The 13,893-nt window shown below is 36.5% G+C and overlaps 1 protein-coding gene across 9 annotated transcripts in view; it reads left to right on the top strand.

The window, feature by feature from the left end:
• CHD9 (chromodomain helicase DNA binding protein 9) overlaps positions 1-13,893 on the top strand; it is a gene marked incomplete at its 5' end in the record, with an annotated part of 133,666 nt that overhangs the window by 93,127 nt on the left and 26,646 nt on the right. For all 9 annotated transcript variants that reach the window (XM_079759876.1, XM_079759875.1, XM_079759873.1 and 6 more), the window contains 10 exons: positions 324-434; positions 2,653-2,849; positions 3,299-3,498; positions 8,830-8,989; positions 9,406-9,495; positions 9,666-9,769; positions 10,270-10,387; positions 10,992-11,049; positions 12,368-12,410; positions 13,493-13,712. In XM_079759876.1, the coding sequence (XP_079616002.1) occupies positions 324-434; positions 2,653-2,849; positions 3,299-3,498; positions 8,830-8,989; positions 9,406-9,495; positions 9,666-9,769; positions 10,270-10,387; positions 10,992-11,049; positions 12,368-12,410; positions 13,493-13,712 (1,301 nt within the window). The remainder of the gene's footprint in view (positions 1-323; positions 435-2,652; positions 2,850-3,298; positions 3,499-8,829; positions 8,990-9,405; positions 9,496-9,665; positions 9,770-10,269; positions 10,388-10,991; positions 11,050-12,367; positions 12,411-13,492; positions 13,713-13,893) is intronic.

Raw genomic sequence — 13,893 nt, 5'->3', positions numbered from 1 at the left:
TGATTGGGTAGATATACCTTGGCTGTAGCCTTTTCCCTAAGAAATCTTGTTTACTTTGTATTCCTTGTTGCTATCCAAGTTGCCAAAACACTGTGTACAGGTATTTTTCCCTCGTGCTGGAAATGGCTTGAAATCTGGTTAATTTAAATAACATGTATGAGTCAAGGAAATTACCTTTGTTGCCTTAAGCAGATAGCGTGCTATGTTTCAGACCATTGCATTTGAAACATTGTAAATGTGAGGAGGTAATATTTTAAATGTGCTTTGATAGATTTTTCCTCTAGCTTCAAAACATGTTGAAAAACTGCCATTCTGTATTTTAGGCGAGTTTTGTGGCATCTGGAAATCGGACAGATATTTCCTTAGATGATCCCAACTTCTGGCAAAAATGGGCTAAAAAGGCAGAAATAGATATAGATACAATCAGTGGTCGAGTAAGTATTTCTTTCTTTTTAACAATATTGTCTCTTGGGATGATCTGGTAATATTGTTATATTTTAAGGTATTAACTATGTACTTACCAAAATAAATTTATCTGCATCAATAAATTGATGTAGGGTAGTAAAAGGATGACATTTTGAGTCAGACACTGCTTCAATTTCATACTTTTGATATTCATAATAGGTTGTAACGCAAGAAAAGTTTAACTTAGGGTGTTATTTATATATTTTAAAATTATAATGTGTTTTTAAAAAATTTCATGTCTTTAAATCATATGTTCTTTTTGTGTATCTTTGTTGACTTGGTGTCAGATCCCAGTCATGATCCATTCAGTTGTACCCTTCTTGTGTCATAAGATAGTCCATGCTGAGTAGCACTTGTTTGTTTCCACATTAGTCTGACCCTCAAGACTACAGATTTTTAATGAGCAAAAGACTACATGTATATATCTATGTCCACAGCCCATAACATAGTGCTTAACTTAGAGAAATTTCTCAGTAAAAGTAAAAAGCATGTAAACTTAGATTGTTTTTGAATTAATTAAACTAAACTGAACATAGTGAATTTACACACTTCTTCCCTTGCTTTTTGTGTGTTAGAGTAACTTTTGGAAAGCACTGAAACCTGTGTCTAGGTCTATAAATATTTACATCCTTTGATCAATATTTCTATTCTTAATTATTTCCCTTATTTTTAGTATAAACATAGGTCACAAAGATTTATTTTAGCATTATTTATGTTAAAATTTTAAAACAATCTACATTGAATTGTGAATTAGGTGAAGAAAATCATGATTCAGAAATTTAGCTTAAAATTATTTTTTACTAGAGGCCCGGTGCATGAAATTTGTGCACGGGGGGGGGGGGTGTCCCTCAGCCCAGCCTGCACCCTCTCCAATCTGGGACCCAACTGCTCACCTGCCTGCCTTCCTGATTGCCCCTGCTTCTACCTGCCAGCCTGATCACCCCCTAACCACTGCCCTGCCAGTCTGATTGATGTCTAACCGCTCCCCTGCCAGCCTGTTTGCCCCCAATTTCCCTCCTCTGCCGACCTGGTCACCCCTAACTGCCTTCCCCTGCAGGCTTGATTGCCCCCAACTGCCCTCCCTTGCAGGCCTGGTCCCTCCCAAATGCCCTCCCCTGCTGGCCATCTTGTGGTGGCCATCTTGTGTCCACATGGGGGCAGGATCTTTGACCACATGGGGGCAGCTAGCTTGATCTTGTGTGTTGGAGTGATGGTCAATCTGCATATTACTCTTTTATTAGATTCGATAGAGGCCTGGTGCATGGGTGGGGACCAGCTGGTTTGCCCTGAAGGGTGTCCCTGATCAGGGTGGGGGTTCCCTTGGGGTGTGGGGCAGCCTGGGCGAGGGGCCTGTGGTGGTTTGCAGGCTGGCCATGCCCCCCGGCGACTCAAGGGGAGGCCCTGGTATCTGGGATATATTTATCTTCTACAATTGAAACTTTGTAGCCTAGAGCAAAGCCAAGCCTTCTGCTCACTCCGTGGCTGCCACCATTTCTGTTTGGATTTGTTTACCTTCTATAATTGAAACTTTGTAGCCTTAAGCGGAGGCCTGGGCTGGCCAGGGCAGGTTGAAAGCTTGGCTTCCTTGGTTGCCAGGGGCAACGCTAGCCTGCTCTCTCCAGCTCCGTGGCTGCCACCATTTTTCTTGGGATTTATCTTCTATAATTGAAACTTTGTATTCTTGAGTGGAGGCCTGGGCCCGCCAGGGTGTGTGGAAAGCTTGGCTTCTTCTATTGCTGGGGAAACCCAAGCCTCCCTCCTGCTCTCTGTGGCAGCAGCCATCTTGGTTGGGGTTAATTTGCATACTCACACTGATTGGCTGGCGGGCGTGGCTTGTGGGTGTAGCAGAATGATGGTTAATTTGCATATTACTCTTTTATTAGGTAGGATGGTTATTGTAGATGCAAATACAATAACCTTCATATTATTTACAAAGCCAAATACCAAATTCTTTTTAATTATATTACTGTCCTATCATAAAATTATAAATATATGGTAATAACGATTTTAAAGGAGTATAAAAGTTTTTAAGTTGATTTGGTATGTTGGTGAAATTGTTAGTAATTTCTTTTTCTCACTTTCTATAATTACTTTATTTTTTATACAATTTGAAAGGTGATAATGTAAGACTGTATTGTAAGCCAAATACAAAAAGGACCTTCAAGTAACAGCTGTTAAATCTTACAGAACAGCTTGGTTATTGACACTCCAAGAATTAGGAAGCAAACAAGACCCTTTAGTGCCACAAAAGATGAATTGGCAGAATTATCTGAAGCCGAAAGTGAAGGAGAAGAAAAGCCCAAACTCCGGAGGCCCTGTGACCGTTCCAATGGATATGGAAGAACTGAATGCTTTAGAGTAGAGAAAAATCTGCTGGTTTATGGGTAAATGTTGTTTTTAATATTTACTCTTAGTAGTCTGCTCTGTAAAATTATAGAAAACCAACACTATATTCTAATATATTTTTTACCTTACTAAATCAATAGAACATATTTTAAAAGTACCCTGAATTTATATGTCTAACATATATTTAATAACAGAGTGATGGGACCTTCTTATGTTTTAAATTATAAATGTATCACTAAAGTCAAATCCCTTGTTCTCAGATTTGCATATTTAGTAATACAAAATGAATAATGTTATCCATTAAGGAATAAAATATACTAGAAATTACTATACCATGGCTCTGCCTTTTACTCATGATGGAAACACTTAGGTAAATCCTATCAGTGACAAAATGTGTTTTTTGCAGTTTTCATGCCGTTTATCCATGAGCTATGTTTTTCTTTAAAATTTGACTGAGGAATAATATAAATATACATTTTTTTTCCAGATGGGGCCGATGGAGAGAGATTCTATCTCATGGTCGTTTTAAAAGACAGCTAAACGAGCATGATGTAGAAATAATTTGCCGAGCCCTCTTAGCATATTGCCTTGTTCACTACCGAGGAGATGAGAAAATTAAAAGCTTCATATGGGACCTCATTACTCCAACCGAAGACGGACAAACTCGAGAGCTTCAGAATCATCTAGGCAAGAACATTCTTTCATTTTCTTTTTAAATTTATTTTTACTTATGTAATTAGTACTTACTTAACATAGTACCCTATAAAATATTGTGGCATTACAATGTTAAAGAACCTTTAACCTTCACCCTCAATTCAAGTTTCAACTTAGAAAATACCAATGTTACACTTTTTTTGGGTTTTACATATTGTCAAACCTGTATATAGGTTTGCAAACAGTTGACCCCTTAGTATGTCTATGAGTCTTCCCCATTTGTATTCATGTGGAACAAATTTTTTTTTTTTTTAACCTCACCTGAAGATACTTTTCAATTGATTTTTAGAGAGAGTGGAGGGGAGTTAGGGAGATCAAAAGACATCAATTGGTTGCCTCGTGCACAGGCCCTGACTAGGACTGGGAATCAAACCTAAGACTCTTCAATGCTCTTACCACTTAGAACACTGACCTGGGCAGAACTATCTTATTTTTAAACCTCCTCCTTTGTAGTCTAAAGTGTGGGGATTCCATAATTTATTTTGTATCCCTTTTAATGTTGAACATTTACAACATTTTCAATTTTAGACAATTGCAAAACAAGTTTTAGTGTAGGTCCTTGTACATTCCTCCTTTTGCACATTCCACCTTTTGCACATGAATAAATCTTTCACTAAAGTAAATGTTGAGAAATAGGATTGTTCTGGTATATATAAATAACTTTAGTACCTAAAATGTGGTGTATGGTTAACAGCATCAATATCTCCTGTGAGCTGCTTAGAAATGCAGAATCGCAGGCTTCATTCAGTCTTATTGAATCATAATCTGCATTTTAATAAGTTCCTCAGCAGTTTGTATGTAATTAAAGTTTGGGAAACATAGATACACATTTTAAATTTTCATAAATACTTTCATTTGCTGTCAAATGCGGCTTTACTGATTTAAGTCCAATCTGAGGTACACACAAGTATCTTTTTCTCCAGAGCATTGCTAACAGAACATTTATTTCTGTATAAAATAATTATTTTATACCGTAAAATAATTGAATTTTCTTTCAAGATTACTGTGCCCTTAAGTTTGAGTTAAATTTTGTTTTATTTAATCAATAAATACCTGTTAAAATGTCCAGTACTTACTTCTTGCCCTCAATACTGGTAAGATAAGAAACGAGATAGACAAGATCCCTGAGCTCATGAACCATACATTTTGGCCAGATAGATAGAATAAGAAAGTAGGTCAAGTAACTAAATAATTACAGATTGTGACAAATACTGTGAAGTAAATAAACTAAGTGCCAAGTTGGAGAACAATGGAAAGCAACTATTTTAGAATAGGCTGGTCTTTGGAGGCCTATCTTAATAAGAGTCAATGAAATTATTAATATGAAGAACTAACTTCCAGTAATGACAAAAGAGTCTCACAAATATAATTTCACTCTTCTTTGAAACCCCACTTATATGTCAATAAAGAGAAAAATTTAAGGCATTAAGCTAGACTTGACAATGGTGCAAAAATGGTGCATTCAGTAGAAACCATACTTGGAATTTTGAACTTAGATCTTTATCCAGGCCAACGATATGCATCACAATACTGTTTCGTAATGCTGGACAGTGGCAGCACCCACAGCTCCCAGCCAGCTACATGATCGTGAGGGTTAATAACCGATACTCTGTAGTGTATTCATTGTGTTAAGATGATTTTGCCCAACTGGAAGCTAATGTAAGTGTTCTGACCTAAGGTAGGCCAGGCTGAGCTATGATGTTCAGTGGGTTAGGTGTATTACATGCATTCTTGTTTTGTTTTGAAATATATTTTTATTGATTTCAGAGAGGAAGAGGGAGAGACAGATAGAAACTTCAGTGATGAGAGAGAATCATCTATCGGCTGCCTCTGGCATGCCCCGCACTGGGGATCGAGCCCGCAATCCGGGCATGTGCCCTGATCAGGAATCGAACCTTGACCTCCAGGTTCATAGGTCGATGCTCAACCACTGAACCATACCAGCTGGGATATTACATGCATTTTTTACTTGATATTTTCAACTTAAAAAGGATGAAGGACATAACCCCATAGTAAGTTCAGGAGCATATGTAGTATGCATAGAAAAGCCCTGCTGTGACCTAAAAGAAATTTAAGAGTCCTCAGCCAGTTGTACTGTGTGGTTCATATTTGAGTCCTGATTAAAACAAATACCCCAGCAGAAATTTTTAAATCATTTTTGTTAGATAATTCTAAATTTGAATACTAAATGTTAAGGAAATATTATTGCATTTCTTAGGGCTGATAATAGTTGTAGTTGTTTTTTCTATAGAAAGCCTTCTCTTTTATATATATGACGAAAGGAAACAGCTATCTACTAATAAAAGGGTAATATGCTAATTAGACTGGACATCTTCTGGACGTCCTTCTGGACAAAGCCACGGTGGCAGAAGATGGCTTTGTCCAGAGGCCAAGGCAGAGGTGGTGAGAGGCGATCAGGCCGGCAGGGGAGGGCAATTAGGGGTGATCAGACCGGCAGAGGAGGGCAATTAGGGCTATCAGGCCGGCAGGGGAGGGCAGTTAGGGGGCGATCAGGCCAGCAGGGGAGGGCAGTTAGGGGGCGATCAGGCCAACAGGGGAGGGCAGTTAGGGGGAGATCAGGCCAGCAGGGGAGGGCAGTTAGGGGGTGATTAGGCCGGCAGGGGAGGGCCGTTAGGGGGGCATTCAGGCTGGCAGGGGAGCAGTTAGGAGCATCAGGCCAGCAGGCAGAGACAGTTAGGGGTGATCAGGTCAGCAGGAGAGCAGTTAGGGGCATCAGGCCAGCAGGCAGAGGTGGTTAGGGGTGATCAGGCAGGCAGGCAAGGCGAGCAGTTAGGAGCCAGTGGTCCCAGATTGGGAGAGGGATGTCCAACTGCCTGTTTAGCGGGATCGGGCCTAAACTGGCAGTCAGACATCCCCCGAGGGGTCCGGATTAGAGAGGCCAGGCTGAGGGACAACCCCCCCTCCATGAATTTCATGCTCCAGGCCTCTAGTTTTGTTAATAAAATGTATTAGATTTACTTTAAGATAATTTGGGAAGTTATGGAGTGAACAGGGTGTGGTTGAAACAATATGAGCCATGAGTTGATAATTTTTGAAGTTGGATGATGGGACATATGATCCATCATATTATTTCAATTATTTGTGTATATATTTAATTCCATAATTAATAATAAAAAGGCATAAACACTTAAAAGTGGAGAGAATGGGAGCAGAAATAGCAACAAAATTTTGGAACCTAGAAGCAAATAGATTAGTGATAACTAACTTAATCAACCAGAGAGACTGAATCTTAGGTCAGCAATATGTGTTGCACAGATAATCCAAAAGGTTCAGGAGTTTGTGACATCAGGAACCTCTGAAAGTGGGTGCTAAAGACAAGGGCTTTGGTTACAGTTATTTAAAAGGGGTTCAGATCCCTAAATGCCCTCTTCAGGTTCAGATAGCCAGGATGAAGACGGATTGAAAGTTTATTTTCTGGGAAGGATAAAATAGAGTTTGTCTCGGTTGCGTTGATAGTTGAGGTATGGAAATACTAAGTGGAATTAAATGAAAATCTCTGTGTATTGGACAATACCATACTCAAGGAAGAAAACTAAGAATTTTTTTTTTTTTATATGAATCTGACCAGGCCAAAACCTAAAGATAAAAACCAGCAAGATTACCCTTCAGTGAATCCAAAGCAGTAAGCTCTGCCCATTCAGGTACCAATTAACTTTTTGGTCTGTCATTCTTAAATATGGGCAAACAACCAGGATTAGGAAAGTCTCCAATATGAGAGACAGAGTGTAAAAAGAAACTCATATATTGAACTTGAAGTCAAGGACTATAAAAGGAGAGCACAACTTTAAAAAAACCATCATTAATATCTTCAAAGATATTTCAAATATATTTTGATTTAGAAAGATGAGTAAGGTGTGATAGAAACATTCAAAGCACAAGCAGATCTCTTTTAAATTATAAGTATCATAAATGAAACAGTAAATAGAATTAAATGATGAATGTGAGATAATTTTGTTAGGGAAAAGTTCAAAAATATGGAACATCTACTGGTTTTATTAGGAAAATTTAAGTAGTGTCTTTAAATATGCACTGTTTAGTTTCCAAACCAGCAAAGGTGAAGAGGACTGGAATGCAAAGCAATGTTAACAGAGAGCAAAATACAATTTGAGGTGGAAGGCATTGATTGGTATTTAAAAAAAGGACATTACATAATAGAAAAGACAAATCCATAAAAGAAGTATGAACTTGTATGCACTGAACAAAATAGTCTCAAAATATAAAGACAACACCCGCCAAAATTTTAAGGAGAAATGGACAAATCTGCATAGTGCTTGCATTCACAATTGTGATGGAACTTCTAGCTGGTAGAATACAGCAAGGAAAAGATCAATGAGGTAAGAATTGAATTGAGAGGGGACATATGTAATACTTTAAACAATAAAGACATAAAAAATGTTTTTAAAGAATTGAAAGGAGGAATCCAAACTGCTCGAGTAGTAATTGTGAAAAATTATAAGTGAAACAACTCAAGCATCATTGAAGATTAATACGAAGTGTATAATCTTACAATAAATTTTTGCACAGCAATTAAAATGGATGAATTAGAGTCTTACCAAATATAAATCTCAAAAAAATATCAAGAGTAGTCAATATGTTGCCAAATTACATGTATAATATAATGTCTGAATACTTAAATACTAAATATTTCTCCAACATATGAGTATAAATATGCATGTAATACAAAAGCAAATTCAGGATAGTGATTCTCTCTGGACAGGAAGGAGTGAAGTGGACTTCAGCCATATATTATTTCCTTCAGTAAAAACGACCAAAGAGAAGATATGTTGACATTAAGAATGGGAACCCTTTATTGTATTTTTGAAATATTTCACAACAAAATATTTAAATAAAATGAATTTAGCTCTCTTGAACAGGAACCCAGCATGAATACACCTAATCCATGTTATTAGTAAAATCAGTTTTGAAAATCCAGGCTAAAACTTACTATTTTATAACTAGGGGAGCAAAAGTAAAGCAAAGGGAAAGGTTTGATCTTTTAGTTTTTACATTTGAAAAACAAAATGTGTTATGGAACAAAAAGAAAATGAGACTCATTTGAGATAGAATAATTATTGGGGGAAGTTGTCTTAGTATGTGTGTAATGTTGACCCATCATCTTGTGATTGAATCAGTATTGTTACCATTGATATTTTAAAGATCTTTGTATAGCCAGTAAGGACCTCTGAAAGTCTCCAGAAGTTCATTACATTGGAAAAAATCTTTCAAATTGCAGATTTGTATACAAATTATCCCTGATTTCACATGTCCTTCTCATTTCAACAGGCCTATCAGCCCCCGTACCCAGGGGCCGAAAAGGAAAGAAAGTAAAGACCCAGACAAGCTCATTTGACATCCAGAAAGCAGAATGGCTTCGAAAATATAATCCTGAGCAGCTACTTCAAGATGAAGGCTACAAAAAACATATAAAGCACCATTGTAATAAGTATGTCGTGGGGTATTTTTAACACAGCTCATTATAAGTTTATTTTTCTGAATTTATTAACAACCTTAAAGCATGCTGATTTTGAGTAGAGAGACAGTGTGGTCTAGGACTAGTCCTAACCTTAATCTTTCAGAGTATACATCCACAAATCATGGTCCCTCTTGTGTCCCTTTCCATCAACAGAGAAATAAAACTGGCCATTATATCTTTCTTGGATATTAAATAATGATGATTGTGAAGATTTTGGAGAAATCTATTTGATATATATGGTAGTAATGAAATTTATTTAATCAAAACTAATTATTTCATTATAAAAATTCCACATACAAATTCTTTTCTAATCTAAACCCCATGGATGGCTTTTCTTTAATGATTAATATTTTTGTATCTTTTGACTTCTTTTTCCTCATCATTAGGGTGTTGCTTCGTGTAAGAATGCTATATTATCTAAAGCAAGAAGTCATTGGAAATGAGTGCCAGAAAGTATTTGATGGAGTTGATGCAAGGTAAGTGAAATAACTTGTTTATATTTTTCAGTAACATGATTAGGCAAAAAACTGTGTAACTGTCTGTATAAGTGGCTCATTTGTCAATGAAATTCATAAGAAGAAAAATTCACCAAACTTAGAGAATTAACCCTTGCTAATTTGTTACCTTCTATTTATTTATTTTTAAGTGACATTGATGTTTGGGTCCCAGAACCAGACCACTCAGAAGTTCCTGCTGAATGGTGGGATTTTGATGCTGATAAGTCCCTCCTTATTGGAGTTTTTAAACATGGTAAGTGAAAAGTAAGGTTGGTGGACTCTTTTTCTACATATAATGCTACTCGGCTAGTTCTCTTCATTGATTTTCACTGGCAGCTTTATTCCAGTCACATACATGTTGCTATATATGTCATATAAAGCATTCACTTCAAAACTGTGTCTTTCATCGCTGCATTTCCTCGTGAAGAATTAGGGGCTTATGTCCACTGTGCCCCTGGACGTAGCCTCACACAGCTCCACCTCTCAGGAAGACTTCTTATGGGAAGCGTGCTGTGTGTGTTTAATCAGTTTTTCCTCTTTTTCATTTTAACAGATAAATTCAATCTAAACTTTCAAATATACATAATACCAGGTCATGTACTATTTGTGATAATTTCTAGAAAAGATGTATGTATCATTTTAATATCCAGTCCCTTTAGTCTAGGAACTTCATCCCCCATACATATGAGGGATGCTTGTATGCATACATCTTTCTTTCATCTTCTTGACTTTGACCATTGGTGACCTCTCCAGGCTATGAGAAATATAACACTATCCGAGCAGACCCGGCATTATGCTTCTTGGAAAGAGTGGGGAAGCCCGACGAAAAAGCAGTGGCTGCGGAACAGAGGGCAAATGATTACATGGACGGGTATGTGCACCTCCAAGGCATGAATTCCCTATATCTCTGCCAACGTCAGCATATTCTATGTCACAAATAATGTAGTCACAACAGAATTGGAGTTTACAGTCTAGAAGAGCTAATGTTAAGAGCTCTAGTAAGTTAGCACTTGTTCAACAGAGTAGGATCAAGGAAGAGATGGACCTGCCCCACTCCCTTTTTTTTTATGAGTCCTTTAATTTCCCATTCTAATAGTCATGGTCATTAAGGCCATAAAATTTTAGGGGTATTGGAGGGAAGAACGCTACAACTGAAGAGAAATAAAATGTTGTTCGTTATACCGTTTATAAGGCCCTTTTATTGTCTTACCAAAAGAGGAAAGTAAGAGACTGTGTTAAAGTTAATAATTCCACATTTAAAAGTGAACATGGGAGAATGAGTAAATTAAAACTAGATTTCTTCTGACTTGGCATATAACAGCTATGGCTTGGTTTCCCCTGGCCAAAGAACAGAGACTTCAGTCTGATTTTTAAAACACACCAAAAGTCCTTCCCACAAGATTCCATTTGTTTGTTTTGTCAAGAGAAATTTAAGTCCAGTCAAATTATTATTGAATTTGTTGGTGTTTTAATAGGGATGTGGAAGATCCAGAATACAAACCTGCCCCAGCTTTCTTTAAAGATGACATAGAGGTATGCTTTAGATCATATTTTTAAATCCTCAATTTTAGTTGTTCTGTGGTTTCTTTTGTTTGCTTTTCTTTTGTGTGCTTTTCCTAACACACGATCTGTGGAGTTGGGGAGGCAATGGTAAAAGAGATGAGGAATTTCCATATTATATATGAGAGCATGCTAAAAGACTAGATGATGCTATAGCTGTCAGGTAGGATTTGCTGGTCTTGAGAGTCATGGAGCTACCAACGAGGAGGTTTCTAGCGAAAACTGCTGGCCAGCAGGTGCTAAAATAGCCGCCTGAACTACAGGAAGTGGCGCTGGGAGAGCCATGTGTGCCATGGGAGCTGAGCAGTGGGGGAACTCTCCAGAATCAGGAAGTCAAATAATTGTTCTCCTACAGTGTCTCTCAAGCAGAACTTATTATGCTGTCTAAGAAAAAATTATTTAAAGAGCCCACATCCATTTTCTTAGAGCTAACAAGAGGCATTGAGAGAGGCAGTAAATTTAGAGCTGAGGCAATAAATCAATAACCAGCACAGTGGAATACATAAAAAAAATTTTTAGAAACAAAGAGAATAGCATGATAATGTCTTTACAGTATGCGAAATAGGCATTCCAGGAGAGACCAGAAAGTATAAGGGAGAATAATTTTTCCAAATTTGATGAAAGACATGAATTCTCAGATTCAAGCAATAACGTGAATGTTATCAAGATAAATAAAATTAAATCCACTTTATTCCTGCTGGAACTATAGATATACCAAACAAAGAGAAGATGTTAAAAATTAACAAGACAAAATAAGACCCACCTACAAAGGGATGATAAATCTAACTTTACGCTTTTCTAAAACAATACAAACTAGTAGTCATTTGGAATAAAACCAAAGTTATAAATATGTTAAGTTTATAATAATGTTACGATCCCTAATTGAAGATGCTCTGTTGACAGATAAAAATTAGGTATATAGCACAAGCAAATTGTTCAGGATTAAACAAAAGATTTGAAGGTTTTCTAATAACCAAATATGAGAATGAGTAAATTATGTGAGAGTTGATATAAAAAACCAGTTGTAAATAAAACTTGCAGCATTTTTACAATTAGAGAAAGGGTGGAGGAAAAGAAACTGATTTAAATGTAATCATAGAAAAAAAATAATTTTAGTAATGATTGGTCTAAATGTCAAAGTCTATAGAGAAATATGAAGGGGTGAGAATTAATAACAGATTATAGTTTTTATTTTTGTTAAATGGATCATTTAACAAAGTTTGATTCGCTTTTCTTCTTATCTGTATTTTGACCCAATGACCCTGTGACAATTTCTATTTTCTTTTAAAAGGATGATGTTTCGTCACCAGGAGATCTTGTTATAGCAGATGGAGGTAAATTGCATTTAATTATTTAATATTATTGTAAATTAATATTCTTATGATACCATGAGATCAAAAACTAATAAATTTTTGTAATGCTTCAAATGTATGTGATATTTTTGTTGAAGACAATTGCAGTGACTATTGGACATACTAGTTGACTTAGAATTAACAATATTTTTAGCTGCAAATCTTTACTCAGTGACTCTGAGTTGTTATAGAACAGAAGCTGATTTTTTTATGTCTTGATTATTAAAGTTATATGTGAGATTTTATCATTAAAGTGTTAATTCAATAATTCATTCAGCTTGTTATTAGTTCCATATGCACATTAGGGAACATTCTACAGAGCTTTGCTGTGCAGGGTCTTTGTGCTACCCAGATAGGAAAGCACTGTCCATAGAGTACACTCATTACCTCCTGTGAACCAAGGGAGTCGTGCCTCACCATGCATAGTTTCACTCAGAACTAAAGAGGAGATTTGCTTAGCGTGAATGATTCCTGCTTGGTGATGGTATATTTAAGTATAATATCACACCGGGAAATAGACAGTAAGATCCTGCACTGTATTGGGTGTATACAAACTTAAAGATTGTAGCATTATCCTATTGAAATATAAGTTCCCCCTAATGACTTGTAAAATGTTTTGATTCCAGTTGAGATAAGTTTAATACAGAATAGATCAATTAGAAAAGTTTACAGTATTCAACTTCTCATGGATTTCAATTTGACTTTTCATTGAAGGCATTGAGTACTCACCAGCTAGTAAAATAGATTAGACTTGTTGATGCAAGGTTGTATTTTCTGTTCAAGTAGAGTTCTTTTTAAATATATAACATGTGGTTCTTTATTCCACTGTGATTACTTATTTTGAGTTGCTCTTAAAAGCTTGTTGTAATGTTTTTATACCTATAGTTAACACTATTTAATGATGAGAGATTTGGCTTGATTTTTCACATAATCAGATTGAAAGAAAAATTTGTTTTAAAGTAGGGAACTTTTGCTATTTTTGTAAACTTCATCACAGTGTTTGGTTTTGTTTTTAATTTTGTTTTTTAGTCTTTTTTAATTGACATGAGTTTCTTTAAATATAGATGGTCAACTGATGGAGGGTGATAAAGTTTATTGGCCTACTCAATCAGCTTTAACCACACGTTTGAGGCGTCTCATCACTGCATATCAGCGCACTAATAAAAATAGACAAATCCAGCAAATCCAACCTACTTTCTCAGTGCCTGCCAGCGTCATGCAGCCTCTTTATGAAGAAGCCACTCTTAATCCTAAAATGGCAGCCAAGATAGAAAGACAGCAAAGGTAAGATAATAAATCACACTTTACTATATTGTATCCTACCGGATAAAAGAGTAATATGCAAATTGACCACACCTTCGCTATGCCCAAGCCACGCCCACCAGCCAATCAGGGTGAGTATGCAAATTACCCAACAAATATGGCGGTTAATTTGCATACACTGAGGGAGGGAGGAGTGAAGACT

Source organism: Cnephaeus nilssonii (assembly GCF_951640355.1).
Source record: "Cnephaeus nilssonii genome assembly, chromosome: 20".
Classification (NCBI taxonomy): Eukaryota; Metazoa; Chordata; class Mammalia; order Chiroptera; family Vespertilionidae; genus Cnephaeus; species Cnephaeus nilssonii.
Note: the sequence above shows the minus strand (reverse complement) of the source record. Positions and strands in the feature narration are given on the sequence as shown.